Genomic DNA, 20708 nt, shown 5'->3' with positions numbered 1-20708 from the left:
CCAGTCACAAGTATGGTAAGGTCACTTTTTAACCATTAGAACAATTTACTAATAGTCATGGTGGATTCTCCATCACTGGGAATTTATAAATCACGTTTGGATATTTTTCTAAACAAGACAGTCTAGGAACAATTTGGGGGAAGTTCTGTGCCCTATGTTGTACAGGTCACTCTTGATGATCACAATGGTCCCTTCTGGCCTTAGAAGCTATGGATTTTTAGGGGAGACTAACAGCGCTTTTTTTACACCTTTACATAGAAGTTCTGGTCTTCTATAAATGGAGCTTGTGTGTATGCTACAGCAAAACCGCTTCCTCGGACCCCAAGGACTGCTGGCCCTGCTCCTGGGGAGCCACAGCTTGTAACCTGTGGCTGGGGGGGCTGCACCAAACAAGGGCACCACTAGATTGACTAGCAAATAGATCTTCACTGATCCAAAGGGTCTTTGCCTTGGACATTTTCACATTCTTCAGAAACCTGTTTTGGTTACAGGACTAAAATGTCTGGTGATTAATCGCAGCTTGGTTACTAGTGAACATTTATCCATGTTCTAAAGCCATTGCATAATTTGGTACATTTGATAGTCTGGTAAGGAGAGAATCAAGACTGGTGCAGAATGTTTGTGCTTATGTGCATTATCAGAACTCAGTGGAAACCTTCTATGATGATAGTCCTGTGCTTGATTAAGACATTGCTAGTTATCATTACCTTGCTTTCTTGAGCACCACATTATAAACAAACTGCAGGACAACAATCATGTTGTCCTTTGCATTGAATACCTCTGCTGACCAAAGGCATTAACTGAGGAATGCACAGGTTGTTGCTTTATTAATCTGAATACTATGACTTTGGTTGTTTTGCACAGACTGATGGCGGATCGAGTGCTTGTGATTGGCGGTGGAGGCAGAGAGCATGCCCTGGCTTGGAAGTTAGCACAGTCTCCACATGTAAAACAAGTGCTAGTCGCTCCAGGAAATGCAGGAACAGCCAATAATGGGAAAATTTCAAATTCAGGTAATAAACTAAAAGGAGAACCCGAATTATTATTTTTAAATGTGTAGTGCCAGTAGTTGAGCCTAAACTGGTTCATTGATAGATGTAGGGTTCTGTTTATTAGTGTTGTAGGACTCTGTCTGTGTCAGACCCTTCATTCTCATAAAGGTAATGTTTGAATAGGGTGAGAAGTAGGGATATAAGTAACTAGTTGACTATCTGATAAGCATAAGTTTATCAGATGGTCGAGTAGTGACTTTACTAGTCGCTCCCCTATTCTGCTCCTCTCTACCCCCCCGGGCTTCTGCTCCTCTCTACCCCCCGGGCTATCTCTGTTAGAGGCAATGCAGGGGGAGGAGCAGAAGCAAGCTTAAAAGCCGGTTCCCCTAGCACTGTCTCCAGGGAGCAGAGGAGGCAGAGGCACAATGGGGAAGCAGCATGAGCAGGGACTACTTCAGTCCTGGCTTACACCAGTTCCTTCTGTGGTGCTTCAACCTTTGAAATGTAGCAAGAGCCCTCCAGGGCTTTTGCTACATTTCAAAAGCAGAAGCGTTGCGGGCAGCATGAGGCAAGTGGGGAGTCCAGCATTAAGACTAATACAGTATGTGTATAATATATACATACATGTTGTATATATGTTTGTACAGCATGTGACTAAAATCTGCTTTTATATAATCCCCCCCCCCCCCCATGGAAACATGAGCATTACAAATACATTTTGTATATAGAATAAATATTCTATAACAGTGATTTTTCAAGTTTTTTTCATTTGCGGACCCCTTAGGAAATCTTGGACAGAGTCTGTGGTAAGGATGTTAAGAAGCGGGTAATTTGCTAATCCTGTAGTCCAGGGGTTCTCAAACTTTGGTGATATCGAGACCCCCCCCCTCTATGTTGCTTGTGATCCCCCGGGGGGTCGGGACCCACAGTTTGAGAAACGTGGGTGTAGTTGATAGAATTTTTATCGACTACACAATTAGTCAGTGAGGATAAGCGCTCTGTCCTGTCTCATGCCAGGTCTAGGAGCTACCCCTGCTGTGGCTTTGGAGTTTAAATGTAGTAAGAGCTGAGCACACAGGCAGAGACGCAGTGGGGGTAGGTCCCAGACCTGGCGTGAGCTGGGACTGAGCAAGCCTGGCTCAGTCCCAGATCTGGCATGAACTGGGACCTACCGCTGCTGCACTTCTGCAGTTTAAATGTAGAGGTTGGACATCCTCTTATCCAGCACCTGACTAGTCCTGAACCAGGGAATTTGCCAGACTAGAGATGGATCCCTGGCTGCTGACCCTGCCAGCTAGGGAGGGTGGAAGAGAGGTGCAGGGACTACCTCCAGCCTCTGCTGGGCTGACTGCTCGGTCACTGGCCCCACTGCTGCTGCGCCAGCTGGATTGCCTGCCGGGCTCCAGCAGCCTGCACTGCCATAGGCTCTAGCCCTGCCCTACCACAGGCTGCTGGGGGCTGTCTCTTGCCCTGGTTGGCTGCCAGGGGCTTGAGCTCTGGTCCCACTTCTGCAATCTGTCCGGCCCCACATTGCTTTGGGCTTCTGGGGCTTTCTCCAGCCCTGGACTTGTTCCCTCTGCCAAAAGTGTGGACTCCTGCCCTGCAGCAGCCCACAGGCTCTGGCCCCGACTGTGGTCCCACTTACGGGGCTGTCACTGACCTGATCCTGCGCTGCCAGGGACTGCCCCAATCCAGTCCCAGTGCTGCAAGCTGTCAGGGGCTGCCGCCAACTCCTGCCCTGTCCTGCAGCTTCACCCTGGCCTCTCCTGGATTGCCCTCCTGCCACTAGGCTACCGGGGGGTTCTCTAATCCAGGAACATCTGTGGTCCGATGTTGCTGGACCAGAGAATTTCAGTTTTGGAAGGTGTAACCTGTACTAAAAGCTGGGCTGCCTGCCCACTTGGCTCTTAGTACATTTAAACTGCAGAGGTGCAATGGGGACAGGACCCAGCATGAGCCAGGACTGAGCCTGGCTGCTGCCCAGCTGGAGCAGTCTCTGCCCGGGCCCACCGCAGGCAGAGACTGCTTTGTGGCACCCTCCCCTCTTTCCACCCCGTGCTGCTGCCTCTATCTGGAGGGGGACAGGTGGCACTGCAGAGATGGTGCTGGGGGGAACCGGCTTTTAAGCCAGCTCCCCCCAGCACCAGCTCCTGCTTCCCCAGAGGCAGTGGAGGTGAGGGGGAAAGAGAAATGTGAGTATTTGACTCAACTAGCTGATAAGCCTAGAATTATCGATTAGTCGACTACTCACTTATATCCCTAGAGACTGTTGATTCCCAGAAGTCTGTGGACCACATGTTGAAAACCACTTCTCTATAACTTTTATTTGCAGCTGAGGATTCAGTCAAAGAAATGCCATATTTATTTTTCTCTGTCTTATTTGAACATTTGTGGTGTCATTAGCCAAAGAGAACAAATCTATTACTTGTCTTCAAGGGTGAGGGGAAGGGAATGAGCATTCATGTGGAAATCATGTGATCTCATTCCATGCACGCTATTAAACGAAGATCTTTGTACCCATGTTAAATCAAGTTAAAGCCAGTTCACATGAGATCCATATGATTAAATTAAATACTGTTACAAGAATTAATACACTTTTTTTTCTATCACTTTCCCAGTAAAATATGTAACAAGATGATACATCTACATACTGGGAATTCCGGCCCCAGTCCAGGAGAGCATGAACATGATTTTTAAATACTAGACTAGTCCCCTCAGACACCGGTTCAAGTACTCTGCTGGCCTGGGATCTCCTTGGATGTGTGTTAAGGGATAAATCCAAGCCCCTTCATAGATAGAGTGACCGGATGTATATTTCTGAGTAGGGTGAATTCATATTCAGTGGCCTGGGGAGGAGCATTTATCCCACTTCCCCCATTCTCCTTGTATTTCTATAGAACCAAGCCTTGTTGCTTGGACCAGTCACTGGGTCTAGATTTCAGCACATGTGAGAAAATAAGAAACAATTACACAGAGGTACATGAGCTTTATAAAGCATGGGGGTCAGCCTCTTTTCCGATGTATGTTCGTTGGAATGTGTTACCATTAACTTCAGTCTCATCAAGGTTTGGGCCTGGATGCCTATTCTTTTCTCCCTTTGGTAGTGATGTACAGCAGGATGCACAAGATGTCCTTTAATTATCATTAAAATCTCATGTCTCATATTATTTTCTGAGGGAAATAATGCAGATTAAAAAAAATAAATTTTCTCTTTCACAAATACTTTATAGTTCTATTCCAGTTTCAAAACACTTGTCTCACAAAAAAGTGGCTTCATGGGTAACTTATTTTGTAAGTCATTGAGATACAAAAAGATATTACATCTTTTTAAAAAAGTAAAATGAGTTTCCCAAACTTTAGTAATAGTGGTCAAAATATTCAAACCTGGATGTCTGAAGTGAGACTTCCATCTCCATATTTAGGTACCTGAACAAAAGTGCTTTGTTTTCCAACCATGCTGAGCTCCTTCAGCTTCATTGTGTTCACTGGGATTGTTGAGTATAATCCAGTGATCTGGCCACTTTTATTTAGGCATCTGAATTTAGAGTTAGGAGTCTAAATTTAGGCACCTAGGTTTGAAAACTCTGGCTTGTGTTCCTTTCTTCAGGGCAGAATACAATAATATTACCTTTCAGCCTACACCCTCAGGAAAATAATGTTGCATAGTGAACTGATGCATTTTGGATTGGTACATGAACAAAATGACACATTTGTTGTTATACTTCATTGCTTGGGGACGTTTGTACAGACTGTGGATATTCTGCTAATATTTTATATGTTTGTAACATCTGTTTTTAGCTGGGTCCTGTAGGAAAACAATACACTAAGACAGTGTTTCCCAATCAGGGTTCCGCAGAACCCTGGGGTTCTGCAGACCGTCCTCAGGGATTCCATGAGAAATCATGGAATAAATAAAGAAATAAAGAAATTACTTACAATGTAAGCTGACTATATATGTATAACAGCTCTTTACAAATACATTTTCTTGGCAATAATTTAGCAGTAATTGAATTGCGCTCCCCGTTGTCAACTATTTCTGGCCAAGCAAACGTTTTCATACGTAGAGGATCCTTAGGATATGAAAAATTATTTTAGGGGTTCCTCCATGGGAAAAAGGTTGGGAATCACTGCACTAAGAAGTAGTGTCTTGATTTTTTTTTTTGCCCTTTCTCTTCTCCCCTCCCAATAGCTAGATACCTGAAGTTAGAGCATATCCCAGGTTATTCTTATCTGTGCCAAGTCTGGGACATAGAATTAGAAACCTATAATCAGGTCCAGCTATCTGAATATAATCCTGTGAGTTTGTTTTTTGTGGCATCTAAAATACCACAAAACCCTCACCCATCCTGCAAACATGCAGCACGGCACTCATGTTATTAATGCTACATTATGAAAAAAGCTTAACGCAAAATATCCTAGGACTAAAGAGGATTTATGATTTGCTCTCTGTTTTTTCAAATAATGAGAGTAACTCCAGACTACTGTCACTCCCCTGACAAATGATTGGGCTGTCTCAGAACTCTGTGAGTTTACATGACTCAGTCCACTGAAGACCTTTGATTAATTTATTCTTGATAAAAATCCTGGAATAACATTGCTTTTTTGCAGAGCTTTTATCACACAGTGTGATGTTTATTAGTCTCTTGAAAGTTTCTCTTTTCTATTTAATATGTAAATCTTCTGTTCCTCATTATACTGTTTAAATTTCTCTTGAATCTTTTGACAGACATCTCAATCAGTAATCATGCTGCTCTTGTCCAGTTCTGCCAAGACAATGAAATTAAACTTGTGGTGGTTGGCCCAGAAGTTCCTCTTGCTGCTGGTAAATTCAAAATAAATTATCAAAGTTCCACCCACTTTATTGCCACGTTCATGGAATTGTGGGTTTTAATGTATTGCTTCAGATGTGCTAGAAAAGTTACCATTGCTGAGGATAGTTGTTTGTTTATTTAGAGGCTTTTTGTGGCACTATGATATCTGAACATCTTGTAAACATTAACTGATTTATGCTGTGGAATAGGCAGGTATTCATATTCCTATTTTTCAAATGTGGCACTGAGGCCCAGAGTATTCATGGTGTTAGTGTCAGAATATTGACAATATTTACCATGTTTTTTAAAGTTCATAGGATTTGTGGGCGGGCACAGCATCTCTAAAAATTAGGCTGTAATTGAATTGCATGAAGTCATGCAGATGGTCAGGAAATCTCCTGATATAACTTTCTGTGCTGAATGAATGTTTTCGGTGTATTTTTTTGTTTTGTTTTGTTTTGTTTCATTTTGAGGGTCAGTTTCATATCTTAGGGGGACAGGAATTTTCAAGGTTCCCCTTGAAACTTAATGGAATATTGGCCGCCTTCTGTACCTGTTGAAGTTCATTGGGAACAGATGCAGGCCATTGTTCCCTGAAGTTCCAGGTGGTTGTGTTCTGGTGAGATGCACATTTCTGAAGGTTCTTGTACAACTAGTGTCACATTTATGATGTCCTTAACTGTTCTGATCTTTGCTTTTAAGTGCTTGGATTTTGTAAATGATGTGTCAGTGTTGTCATTTGACAGCTTTAACTAGCGTTTTAAGTGAAGTTTTTTTGAAAATGACTGACTGACTGACATAGGAGTCAGTATATACAGACGTATCTACTGTGTGTTTACCTTTTCTTTTTGAGTCTCTCACACAAAAAAATGCTACCTGACATGATATTCTCCACCAATGATTACCATGGACTTTTTGGCTGAGGTCTGTAATAAAGGAGGAAAGGAGTTGTATCTGTTAAAGTGGTGGTACCACAGTTACTTGGTGCAACAAGTTCTGACCCAGGGGTCCTAAAGCCCAGATCATCCCCACTAGTAACATCAAACACTGCCATTGAAGTCCATTTGGCAAAAAGGGCCAAAAGTCCCATGATGTATCCAGTACATGGCACAGTGTTTCTAGCTGTTACTAATGTATCAAAGGGGTTAATAAAGATGTTGCTTTATATAACTTGTAACTTAATTAAACTGGCTCAGTACTTGAATTATAACTCTTAAATATCTTTATTGCTAGGCATTGTTGATGACTTGACAGGAGCTGGGGTGAGATGTTTTGGTCCTACAGCAAAGGCAGCTCAGCTAGAGTCCAGTAAGAGTTTTTCAAAAGCTTTTCTGGACCGACATGGTATCCCAACTGCAAGATGGAAAGCATTCACCAATCCTAAAGAAGCTTGTAATTTCATTACCAGGTTAAAAAAAAATCATAATTTCTCTTTTTTTCTCTTACAGTAGTGTGTTCACAATATTTCTAAAAATAACTCTGCAAAAATAGCATCAATATTGGTTCTACATTTACTACTCTTATATGACAATTCAACTGCTCAGATTATAAAGAAAAATATTTTTTTCTTCTTGCTAATCATGCAAACCCATATTGGGATCTGACAATCATAAATGAGTTTTCCTATTCATGCTTGATCACCAGTAATTCTGTAACTGAACCTTCGTTAACAATTCTGTTGATGATCCACTAGTCAGAAGTCACTGCCACTCACTCAGTAACAGTATTGGTCTGCAGTGCTAATAGACATAAAATGTGCTATTCTTCTCTGTCAGAAAAGTAGCATCATATGACAGCGGAAAAGAAATGGCAACCGGAAATAGTGCAGTGGAGTGGGTTTACACGGGAAGACACTTGATTATATGTGTGTTATTCAATTAGAGTAAAATAGTTACTGGGATATAGTGAATGTAAGAGCTCTTATTTTCAGTCTTCAAAATCAATGACAATTGTAGGAGGACTGGACTTGAAAATGTATCAGAAGCTGGCAGGTTGTTGTGGAATCCCTCAATCACTCTCTCTTTTTTTTTGAAGTGCGGCCTTCCCTGCCCTGGTTGTAAAAGCTAGTGGTCTGGCTGCTGGGAAAGGAGTAATTGTAGCTACTAACAAAGAGGGAGCCTGCAAAGCTGTGCATGAAATCATGCAGGTGAGTTGACCTGTTACGTAAAGATGGAAAATTCTGATGCAAAATGTGTGTTTATTAGTAAAGATGGCGAAACCTCAAAGGCATTTTTGTTGTTTTACATGGAACGTGCATCAGCCTAACACCATTTATAGATTAATAGAAAATGTAGGCCTGGAAAGGACCTTGAAGTAAGCAAGTCCAGCTCCTTATAGTGAGGCAGGACCAAGTAAAACTAGACTATCTCAGAAAGGTGTTTTGTCCAACCTGTTCTTAAAAAACCTCAAATGATGCAGATTCCACAACCTCCTTTGGCAGCTTGTTCCAGTGCTTAATGATCCTTTCACCTAGAAAGATTTTAATAATATCTAATCTAAATTTCACTCAGCTTTCATTGAATATAGAGAACAGTTGATCACAGTTCTGTTCATAAAATCCCGTAACAATTTGAAGACTTTTATCAGGTCCTTCCTCTTCAGTCCTTTTTTCTCAAGACTAAACATGCCCAGTTTTTTAACCTTTTCTAATAGATCAACTTTTCTAAACCTTTTATCGTTTTTGTAGTTCTTCTCTGGACTCTCTCCACTTTGTCCACATCCTTTTTACAGTGTGGTGCCCAGAATTGGACACAGTACTGTACCTGAAGTCTCACCAGTGCCAATTAGTGAGGGACAATTACATCCAGTGTCTTTCATACAACAGTGCTGTTAATACACCCCAAAATATTTGCCTTGTTTGCTGCTACATCACATTGTTGATTCACTGTAACCTACTGGTCATTTTCAGCAGTAGTACACCTAGCCAATTGCTCTCCCCTTGCCCCTTTTTACTTTTGATTTTTACTTTATTGAATTTCATCTTGCTGAATTCAGACCAGTTCTTCAATTTATCAGTGTCACTTTAAATTCTAATCCTGCCCTTCAAGAAGTTTGCAGCCCTCTCCCTAGTTTGGTGTCATCTGCATATTTTATAAGCATATTCTCCAATGGTAGCCAGAAGGCTCTGTGGCTGTGGGAGTCAGTAAGTAAACAAACTAGAGCACTGGACCACTGTAAGGAAACACTGTTCTAGATCTGTAATCATTTTTGTTGTTCTCTTCTGGACTTTCTCCAAATTGTCCACATCTTTCCTGATGTGTGGTGCCAGAATTGGACACAACACCCCAGATGTGGCCTAATCAGCACAGAATGGAGTGGAAGAATTACTTTTTGTGCCATGCTTACAATAATTCTGCTAATACAGCCCAGAATGATGATTACTTTTTTGCAACAGAGTTACACTGTGGATTCATATTTAGTTGTGATTCACTGTAACTCCCAGGATTCCCTTCTGAAGTACTCCTTCCAAGGCAATCGTTTCCAATTTTGAATTTTGCAATTGATTGTTCCTCCCTAAGTGGAGTACTTTGCATTTGTCCTATTGAATTTCATCCTGTTCACTTCAGACCGTTTCTCCAGATCATTTTGATTTTTAATCCTAACCTTCAAGGCACTTACAACTCTTCCCATCTTGGTATTGTCCACAAACTTTTTATAGGTGTACTCTCTATGCTATTACCTAAATCATTGATAAATAAGCTGAACAGAACTGGACCTAGGACTGATCCTTGAGGGACTCCACTCAATGTTCCCTTCCAGCTTGAATGTAAACAACTGGTATTTGCTCTCTGGGAGTGGTTTTCCAACCAGTTATCTACTTGTTATATAATAGCTCGATCTAGGTCAGAGTGGGCAATAAAATGGTGGTGGTTCACCAAGGTCAGATGATTGCAAAGGTACTGGTGATTACAGCTCCTGTTGGCCATAGATAGCTGTTCCTGGATAACGGAAGCTGCGAGAAGCAGCATGGATTTTTCCTGCAGCTCCCATTGATTGGGAATGGTGATCCACAACCAACAGGAGCTGCAATTGCCTGTACCTGTGGAGGTGCAAATAAATGTAATGATGGCAGTCTGCCAGGAGCTAACCCTGGTGGACTGGATCCTGTCCGTAAGTTGGTATTTGCCTACCCCTGATCTAAGTTGTATTCCCTAGTTAGTTTCTCTAATGAGTTTATAAGAAGGTCATGCGAGACAGTATCAAAAGCCTTATTAAATGCAAGAGATACTATATCTACCACTCACCCTATCAAGGCTTTTTAGTCTGTCAGAGAAAGTGATTAATTTGGTTTGACAAGATTTGTTCTTAACAGTCCACATGGATTTGTTACTTATCACCTGGGGTGTTTGTAAATTCATTGCTTGATTATTTGCTCCATTATCTTTCTTGGTACAGAAGTTAAGATCATTGGACTTTAATTCCCTTATTCCCCTTGCTCCCTTCCAATCCTCAGGAATCTTCCTGTTTTTCGTGAGCTTTCAAAGATAATCACTAATGTCAATTTTTTTCACATCTCTGAACGACTAAAGTTTTACCGACAAAAGTGGTAGTATAGCCATGGCCTCGGAGAGCCACAAAATTGCATTGGCAATGCACTGCCTTAATATGTGGTCAGCATGCAGACATTTCAGTGGAGCAATGTTCTCACGTTCCTTTGCAATGTGTTCTTAACAAAAGTGTTTTCTGACAAAGTGGTTGTTCTGCTCTACAAGACTGAGAATCATTGTTCCAGTCTGAAATAATATAGTTTCCAAACTTAAAGTATGAGGAATTGCCTGTCAGTAACCCTAGTGGTAGCGGGTGTGTCTAGACTACAGGGTTTTGTCGACAAAAGTGGACTTTTGTCAACAAAACTATACCTGTGTCTACACTACTGCTGAGGTCTATTGATGTAACATCAACAGAACTCGGCAGTTTTGTCGATGGCAGTAAACCTCATTCTGTGAGGAATAACACCTTTTGTCGACAGAGCTCTGTCGACAGAAGGCATTATTGCATCTACACTGTCCTTTGCGTCTACGCTCTCATGTCAACAAAGCGGCTTGCTTGGTCAACAGAACTGGATGTAGTCTAGACGCTCTTTGTCGACAGAAGTTTTGTCGACAGCTTCTCTTGACAAAGCCTGTCGACAAAACCCTGTAGTTTAGACGTCCCCTCAGTGTTGAGTTTATAAACTTCCAAAGCATGACTGTATTATGAAAAGTGAAGAGAGGAAAAAGCATAGCTTTGCCAACATGTCTGAGGTAGAGGATGTAAACATACGTCTGGCACTATTTGTCCTTTTTCCTTGCTGGTTTGGAAAGATTACAAAAGTTTGACTGTTCTTTGAAAATGACTGAAATGGAGACAGAAGAAATAAAGATGATTTCTAATGCAGGATAAGACTTTTGGAGCAGCTGGAGAAACTGTTGTTGTTGAAGAACTTCTTGTAGGAGAAGAGGTTTCTGTAAGTATGCTTGTTTTCCTTTTAAGAATTTGGTTTACAGCTTACTAAAGGAACATTTAGGTATATACTCTACCAAGTTATTTAGAAGATATTGTACAAATAACCAGTATCAGTACCTGAATTCTTGTTAATACTAAGACCCCTTTACACCATTCTGGTAGTATAGAGAAGTATGCAATAGATAAATGTCTCCTCCCACTTTAAGGCCTCTTAATGCTGGCAGATTGGTGTAAACAGACCTTAGTGTAGATGAGAATTCAGGCCCAGGTTCTAAAACGGGGGTGGGCAAAAGGACCTGCACAGGCCAGATCCAGCCCTCCCAAGTGGGTGGATCTGGCCTCCAGGCCAATTAGAGCCTGGGGGTGGGGCAAGCGCATAAAGTTTCCTCCACCCTGCCAGGAACATGTAGCGCTTGGAAGCACCAGGCGCTCCTAGTGTGGCAGGAGGAGGCTTTGTGCACGCCCCCGTCCCCAGGCCAATCATGGCCTGGGGACAGGGAGAGCGCACAAAGTTTCCTCCACTCTGTCCCTGCCCTGTGAGCAGCGCACGGCGCTTAAAAGCACCACGTGTTCCTGGCAGGGCAGGAGAAGACCTTGCCCCCTGTTTGGCCCAGGGGGCGGGGGATGTGGGAAGTCTGCTGCCAGCTAGGGGCATGGACACCTAGGAGGAACCTGTGGGACTCAAAGGCTCCCCCCCACCCCCAAGACCAATCATGGTCTGGGGGTGGGGAACCTGGAAGTATTCCAGAGCAGTTGGGGGCCACTTCAGAAATTTTTGAAGTGGCCCCTGGCAAAAATGTATTGCCTATCCCTGTTCTAAAAGGATCACATGGTAACTTTGCATTAACTCTGCGACGTAGGAAATGTAAGTATGGTCTTGGATTTCTCACTCAGGGCTAAAATAGGGTTATACTAGATGAGGCATACTTGAGCATTGGAGGGTTATGTGACACACACACACACACACACACACACACACACACACACACACACACACACACACACACACACACACACACACACACACACACACACACACACACACACCTCTGAAATGTAAAAAATAGATAGCACTGTTTTATTGACCAGTCTTACCGGAGGCCACATCAGTATCCTACCCTCCCTGAAGAAAACAGAACTATAGATACCAGATTGTCATCTTCTTTAGAGTGACATGGTCTGGAACTAAGAGGAGCTTAGATTGGCGAATCTCTCAAGTTAAGTATGTACAGGATGATACTCTTATGTTAGTCAAAAGGGCACCAGAGGATTTTAGTACAAGAACATGAAAACTTACTTGAAAGTTCTTCAAGGACTCTAGTAACTCAGCCAGAGGTCCTGGGTCTATTGGAGGAGTGGATGAGTGAACTTCTGTGGCCTGCTGTTTGCAGGAGATTCAGACTATGATCAGGGATAGTCCTTTTTGACCTTAAGAGTCTATGAAAAAGAAAAATTTTACTTGGTAGGTTATTTTAACAATCATGGGTGAGTACAATTTTGTAGGGTCTGAGAGGCGTATGCTGTTCGGCTCTTTTTGCTTACTGTTAATATTATCCCCTGCCTGCCTGTGAATGGAATTATAAATGATTGTTATAAGCATTCCTGAGCTGGCAATATTTGTAGTTGCCCAAGCAGTGAGTGACAGCACTTAATTTCCAAAAAAGACTGGTGGAGGAGCTCTCTGAAGACACTATCAATCATGAAAGCATATGGTAGCTATGTAACTTGTCAGTCTGTTTTTTGTGATCAGGGAAGAAGGAAAAATAATTATTTAATGTTTCCCTTCCTCAGGAGTAACCTCTGCAATGGAATATTCCAGTTGCTGTTTGCATCAGTGTGCCTTCTCAGTGCTGTTCCTACAGAATAACTTGTACATTGGGGTTCTACAGAGCAAGTTGATATTTCTTGGGGGGAGGAGAGGGCAGCAGGTGCTTACAGTGCTAATGTGCGACTTATATTACTAGCGGGGTGGAGTTTATTGCTTTTACATTAGGTTTTATAAGCCTGAAAACTGGGCTTATGTTCACCATTTCCAGTGGTCCTTATTTTAATCAAATCCTTTTGGGTATTTAACTGTTCATGTTTCCTTACAGTGCCTGTGCTTCACTGATGGCCTCACTGTTGCCCCCATGCCACCAGCCCAGGATCACAAACGGTTAATGGATGGAGACCAAGGCCCAAACACTGGAGGAATGGGAGCTTATTGCCCAGCACCACAGGTGTAATACGATATTGGGAAGCTGTTTTGGTGAAAGTTTTAATATTAAAAGTGTGTGTGCACTCTTTGTTCTACCAGTGCACTCTTTGTTCTACCATGGCAAGCTGGATTTGAGAGAGAGCTTATAGCAGAGAGATTGTGTTTCATTGTGCTTGATTTTCTAATTGTCTTGCACTAAAAAGGGGTGCATTCTTAGTGAATTACATTTTAATTGTGAAGATGGAAGTCTTTGTTTTTTGCCATATTACATTTTCTGCCAGTGTTTAATGTTACAAAATCCTGGTCACGTGTACCCAGTGGTTAAAGATCAAATTTTTCTCTTCTCTAATTTAGAATGATTGGCTTTTGCCTTCTGTCTAATTATGATTTGGTCTGTTTGACCAGTAACTGTTATTTGCAAAGAGATGTGTTTTTACTTTCTTTTGATTGATATTCTGGTTAACCAACTTCATTTTCCGTTGTAAAAGTAAATCTTGTATCACAATGTAGTTATGTTGATTTTATTTGACAGTGATTCAGACAGTAATGATTAGTTTGTTCGAGCCTTGGCTTTTCTTGACAAACCGTTCCACTTCCTGCAAACATTTACACTCATACTTTATCAAATGAGGGGTTCCAGTGATGCCAATGAGAGAACTCACATGTGTAGAGTTAAGCATATGTGTAAATGTTGTAGGATCAGAGCCATAATGTGCTATAGATTCTTTCTAAATAGATATTTGCTTTCTCTCATTGAAATATGTATCCTTACAATACTGCTGCATGGCTCTTAAAAGCAATGAAAAACAAGCATTTGCTTGATATTAGGAATAATACATTAATTTTTAATATTTTATTAGATTTCCAAAGATTTGTTCCAAAAAATCAAAGAGACTATTCTTCAGAAAACGGTTGATGGGATGAAAGAAGAGGGCGTCCCTTATATCGGTAGGTGGAAACTTTTAGTTTTGTTAGATGTTTGTGTCTTTAAACAGCAAACATAATTTACTCCCTCTTTCTTCCCGCCTACTTTTTCAGTACAGGCCCAGTCCAACTCCCACTGAAGTCAATGGCAAAATGTTGATTTCTTTGGGGTCTAGAATTGGTTCCAAAGACTTGATCCAAAGCCTATTTTAGTCAATGATTTCTTTCTGTTGAGTCCTATGGATCAAGTCCCAATCGAGTAGAGTTCGAGTACAGATATGAAAACCGATATCCCCAGCTCATTTTTGAGAATATAAAGGCAGATATGAATACAAATTTTGTACCTGCGCAGGGCTCTACAAATGATCAAGTATTGTAAGGGCAACACTTTCAAATGTAGTCTGTAAAGTTGGGTCCACAATTATTTGTGCCTGTAATGTTAACTGGGCAATCACTCATGAGTGCGGGTAATGGAATTTATATCTTTCTGCACATATTGGTTAACTGCATGCCTTCTTTCTATTATTTACACCCACAAGAGATTGCATTAGAAGAACAGTAGCCACAAATAATTGTGGACAAAATTCTGCAGGATATTTTGGAGAATTTTTGCCCCAAAATGTATGTATGTATATGAATGTATGTTTGAAATTAAGCTCTAGAAAGAACATGATTTGGCAGCCCCCTAATAATAGCACTGCAAATGCAACATTCATTATGAACAGTTTAAAAACAAATGGCCAGTACAGTCACTTAGACTAGTTTTAATGTGGTTTGTCATTTTAGGTGTGCTGTATGCTGGATTAATGCTTACCAGTGATGGGCCTAAGGTTCTAGAGTTTAACTGTAGGTTTGGTGATCCCGAATGTCAGGTGAGTGACTTTAAAAGTTTGACATGGAAAAAATATCACACTTTTACCCGACCTTCTTTCTTTATTTGCACTGATTATAAATAAGGAAAACTTAATCAAAGAAAAATTCAATTTTGAGTTTCATATAGGAATTTCCTCCCAAATCATTAATTAGTATTCTTGCATATTATTAATTTCTGAACAAACTATAAATTAATTGCTGGACAGACTATTTGAGTGCTGGACAAACTATAAAGTTGATTCTCAGACCTATGCAGCTTATGAATGGCATATCTTAATGCTAGCTTTCTTTATTTTCAGTTTTAGGCATCATATATCTGCATTGCATAAAACATGAGTCTTTAGAAGGGATGTAAATTTACATTACAGTATTAACATTTTGAAGAGATATTGTCAGGTTGAATGTTATATAGTACCAGATTGTGAACCCTTTATTCACACTGGTGAGAAGTTACATATGTATTCTCTTTGGCTTTTCTTGTATTAGTGACCAGACACTCATAAAAGCATATTATTTTATAAACAGATTTTCCTTGAGTTAAAAATATTATTTTTAGTAACTTAGAGCTCACTGTTAATGCCTGATTGTTTACTTATTTTTCATGCCATATGGATGACATAAATAAACCATCCACTTTTGCTTTTGTTAATATTCAGTCTCTAGTTAGTCTCATTTTCCGGTTGTTGTGTATAATCAGGCCCGCCAATGGGGAGGACAAAGAGGGCAGTTTCCCCGTGGCCTGGCTATTCAAAAGGGCCCAGCCATCACTGTTGTTACTTTGGAAGCAGCCAAAGCCTCGGGCACTTTAAATTGCCACTGGCACACTTAGGGGTGAGGATGCACTGTGGTTTGGGCAGCACTGATGGCTGTCTGTCCCAATCCCGCCACTTCCATCCAAGACCAAGCCCCTTCTGAAGATGCGAAGTAGGCCCTCCTCTTTCCTTACCCAGGGACCCAATGAGACTTGGCCCTGCTATGTATAGTGTTGTGAGTAGCAAAATCTTTGGGAGAGTATTTACTTTGTTAAATTTCAAATACATATTTTTTTGTTAAGCTTTGTTTAATAAAACCTATGTTCCTAAAAAGTCTAAATTTGGAGCTTAATTCAACCTTAGTTTCTTTTTAACTTGTCTACATTTTGTAGGTAATTCTTCCACTACTGAAGAGTGATTTGTATGAAGTTATACAAGCAACCATCAATAGAAAGCTGTCTAGTTCCATGCCTGTCTGGTCTGAAGACAGTGCAGCTGTGACTGTGGTTATGGCCAGTGAAGGTTATCCAGGAAACTATGCCAAGGGCTTGGAAATAACAGGTAAAGATATCAGGAGTAACTATGCAAGAAGTTTTCCCTCTTATGCTTTGCACAGATTAATCTATGAAATATAAAGGTTTGGAAACTTCAGAGTTTATAACTCTTCATCAGCAAGAGACAGCTGAATTTTAACTTCCCACAGTTAGATTATTAGCTTTCATTAGTACAATATAATGTCTTTCCTTTCATATAAAGTTCAGAATAGGGAGGAAAAACTGATTCTTTACTCTGTAAGCATTGCAGCTACAATCAGAGCATTTTCCAGTATACTCTTTTTCTAATCATCCTATGTTTTTCAAATATAGATCTTCTTGTTGAGGTGCTGTGAAACCTAAGGATAGCACTAAATTCATCACTTCCTATTATGCCCTTTTGGTGTTCATGTATTTTGGTCACTCAAGGTCATAACTAACAGTAGAGTAATACAAAGTACAACTAAAAATTAAATTTGTCCCATGGCATTTAGCTAACACATTGGCTGTCCACAGAATGTAGATTCTTTATATTTATTTAGTTATCAGAGTAGTTATATGGGCCTACACAATCAACCCTTATTCTTGACTGGATTTCCTAGGGACTACTGGAATATGAATAATTAATAAGTAACAAATCAAAGTATTTTAAGTGACTGATTCTTTGTATTTATATTGTAAAATAATTTACAGGATTTTCTAAGGCTAAAGAACTAGGGTTGGAGGTGTTCCATGCAGGCACAGCAGTAAAGGATGGCAAAATAGTGACTAATGGTGGAAGAGTCCTTACGGTAACAGCGATCAAGAAAGATCTGATGTCAGCACTGGAAGAAGCCAACAAAGGAGTAGCAGCCATACAGTTCAAGGGTGCCATTTACAGAAAGGACATTGGTTATCGGGCTATAGCTTTCCTCAGACATTCCAGGTATATATCTGAAGGCACTGCCTGAAATTCATTAGTGAAATTAGTGCTGCCTGAAGAGATCAAAAGACGTCACTAATTCAAGGGATCACCTAACTTGGTGTTTCCAGCTAGCTTCTAATATGATGAGATGCAAGTAGCAGTTTATGGTGTCCCTGTGAGTGATCTCAGCCAAAGAAGCAGGGACTGAATAGGTTTGGAAACTAAATTACTCTCTCAACCTAGAGCTGATTCTTCCAGGCCTGTGGTAAACAACACTGACAAGCCAGTTTAGGGTAACTTGCACTGCTCCTGCCTGTACAATGCCTGTTCTGTGCATGGAGGAGTTCAGTTTCCAAAGCTTTTAAATAGTAGCTCTCCTGCCCATTAGTCTAATTTTAGAGTCATCTCATCTGTTTATGGGAGAAATGCTAGTGGATTGTTTTATTGGATTCATTTTTAGTTTTAAAATGTGTGTATAAGAAGCAAGCAACTTTGGAACTCCTGCTTTATTGGGTATTGATGAACAGCCAGCTTAAAATGTGTAATTTTGTTTTGAAATAACTCTCTGAGATACAGGATTAATAATCCTGTGAAGTTGGGGTTTTTTGTTTTTCTTTTGGGCGTGATCTCTTTCTATTCTAGGCTGTTGCTTTTGGTGTAGTCAGGAGCCCTTTGGAATCGTTTTAACTGATGTTACCAAATATGGAGCCTTTTTTCCCAGTCTGCCTCTTCCCCAGTTCATTAACAACATAACTTTTCCTAATGAACCATTATGCAAAGTATAAGAGACTGTGTTAGTAAAAGTCTCTATTTTGCTACTAGTGTACCGTTTGATTAGTATATTGTAAAGCCATCTATGTATGATTATTAAATAAACTAAATTTGAAACGGTGCTTGTATTTAGTCTTATTTTTCCTGCAAATACAGTTCGCCCCTTGATAATTTGTTTAATTATGTGAAAGTGTCTAATTGGTATAAATGCTTTACTAAAAATTATAATCAAATATTCGTATTATATGAGAAAAGAGCATATTTGAATAGACATTAGGAGCCTGCCCCCCATAAAGCATTGAAACTTAGGGTGCCTGGACAGAGAGCGAGCATAGCTGGAATGCTTCAGCATTCTTAGGATCCCTGAATCACGTGTCAACCCTTTGTGAACTAGAGTAGGAGTACTGGAGGCCAGACTGACGCCTGGCAGCCCCAAGTACCAGGAGAACAAATAGGAGATGCAAAACAACCTCTGCCCCCATCTTGGGTCCGGTGTTGAGCACAGCTTATAAGGCCAATGATTGAGCCCATAAAGTGCAGCAGTAGTCTCTTGGAACTGATTCAGGTGCTTTGCTCCTGGGGGGATAGCTCAGGGGAGGCTCACAACATCTGACAGAATCAGTCCTCTGGCATTACTGTTTCATTTCATGATGCAACCAGAGCATTTTCTGAAAATAAAATACTCTCCTTTTCAGAAAAATAAAAACAAAATCCAGCATATATTTAGGAAGTGAAAACACTTAATGTTTCTCCTTTTGTATGTTTGTGCATGTATCGTGCATACAACAGTAATGTGTGCATGCAGCTGTGTTTGTAGGGAATTTTTCTTAAGTTTCTGAGAAGAGGGCAGTCGTTGTGATAGGTCTCTGTTCCTCAGTCCATGTCAGGCGTCACCTTGAGAATAAACCTAATACTGAATCACTGAAATTAGAGAGCTGAAATATCTCTTAGGCCACCTCATCCGTACCGTGAGTTGCTCAGTCTAATACATGTGCTACAACTGAGCATTAAAAGCAACTATAATGACCACCCAAAAATAAAATATCCTTCCTGTCAATATGAAACTAATAACTTATATCCCAGTTAGTAACATACACAGTCCAATTTGTATATATGTATGTATTAACTGAATTGGAGTACAAGTTATAACCAGATAGTGCCTTTTGCAAAGATTGTGTGTGTGTACTATAATGGGCATTTTTAAAACCATCTTGTGCTAGAAACTTTCTTTAAAAGTAAGCATATTTATTTTTAAAAATGCACTATACTTTGTGCTGCTAGCACCCAAATCATTAAAGAAGGATTAATCTTAAATTGACATTGAAGGAACTATTTTCATAAAATAGTGCTGGTCCATGTAATAACCTTCATTCCGGGGTGCTATTTTGAGCTTTTTCGTGTGAGCCCCTGAGCATGCTTGCCTGATCCATAAAAGAATGCTTAAGCAAATGTTTCATTTTTGGCATGTGAGTAATCTAGTTGAAGTAGTGGAACAATGTCTGCAGAACTGAACCCCTTATCCTTCCTTTGAATGTCATATATGTGTGAACTGTATTCTGTGTAGCCAATGGCTTAAGTTCTGGTCTCTGATGCTGGTCTTATAATGCCTAAGAGCTTTCATATATCATACAACACAGTTCTTACCCTTGGCTCCTATCTTCAGCTATGTACATGAGCTTTTGCAGTGCAGTGCATCAGTCTTTGAGTTGGTCTGAAAGTGCTGTATGGATGATGTTGTATCATTACTGCTGCATTCTTTCATGCTGTTCTAATAATGCTTACAGAGTATGCTACATTAGTGAAGTACTGTGCAAACATGAAAGGGACGATGGTAGTAGGAAAACTGCCAGAGATTTCACCAGGGCCAGATTAAGTTCTATATAGTTAATCCTTACAGCATCACAGTGTAGGAAATTAAATACTATAAAAGGCAAACATATTTATTCATTAGTAATTGGTTACTTCATACTTCTTTTTTTAACGATCTTGTAGAGGCCTGACTTACAAAAACAGTGGGGTAGACATCGCAGCTGGCAATACCTTGGTTCAGAAAATTAAACCCTTAGTGGCAGCCACCTCAAGACCAGGTAAGCTTAGATTTATACCATTATTCCTGGTGCATTCAGTTCTTCACAACTGTAAATGTCATTCAATCTTTACAGTGATGCAAATATGTGTCCTGCATTGAAAATTGACCAGACACCCAACAGATACTTTTTGTGGGATCATTCCTCATTTTGAGTATTACCTAGAGGTGTAGCATATTCTCAACTCCCCTTAAGTTCAGCGGACATGAGGGTGCTCATGCATCACCCTGGTTTATTCTCTAAATTTAAGATACGTGAACAAAAATCTCACCACCAGCTAATATTTTTAAGTAAATATGTTATCAATTTGGGTAAAGTATCAGAGAGATGTATTTTTCTTAAATGCTTTGAAAGTTGTGGCTTTTCACTGAAAATGTAAAAATCCTCATACATCATACACAGAATTACCTCAGTTATGC

At 40.4% G+C, this 20708-nt stretch overlaps 1 protein-coding gene across 3 annotated transcripts in view; it reads left to right on the top strand.

Annotated features, from left to right (window-relative positions):
- The window catches only part of LOC102460115 (trifunctional purine biosynthetic protein adenosine-3), a 56320-nt gene that overhangs the window by 11819 nt on the left and 23793 nt on the right, over positions 1-20708 (top strand). For all 3 annotated transcript variants that reach the window (XM_075911201.1, XM_006126027.4, XM_075911210.1), the window contains 11 exons: positions 865-1013; positions 5719-5814; positions 7037-7211; positions 7838-7949; positions 11181-11249; positions 13342-13467; positions 14306-14393; positions 15156-15241; positions 16387-16555; positions 17221-17452; positions 20195-20289. In XM_075911201.1, the coding sequence (XP_075767316.1) occupies positions 865-1013; positions 5719-5814; positions 7037-7211; positions 7838-7949; positions 11181-11249; positions 13342-13467; positions 14306-14393; positions 15156-15241; positions 16387-16555; positions 17221-17452; positions 20195-20289 (1397 nt within the window). The remainder of the gene's footprint in view (positions 1-864; positions 1014-5718; positions 5815-7036; positions 7212-7837; positions 7950-11180; positions 11250-13341; positions 13468-14305; positions 14394-15155; positions 15242-16386; positions 16556-17220; positions 17453-20194; positions 20290-20708) is intronic.

This window comes from Pelodiscus sinensis, chromosome 1 (assembly GCF_049634645.1).
Source record: "Pelodiscus sinensis isolate JC-2024 chromosome 1, ASM4963464v1, whole genome shotgun sequence".
In the NCBI taxonomy this organism is placed as follows: Eukaryota; Metazoa; Chordata; order Testudines; family Trionychidae; genus Pelodiscus; species Pelodiscus sinensis.
Note: the sequence above shows the minus strand (reverse complement) of the source record. Positions and strands in the feature narration are given on the sequence as shown.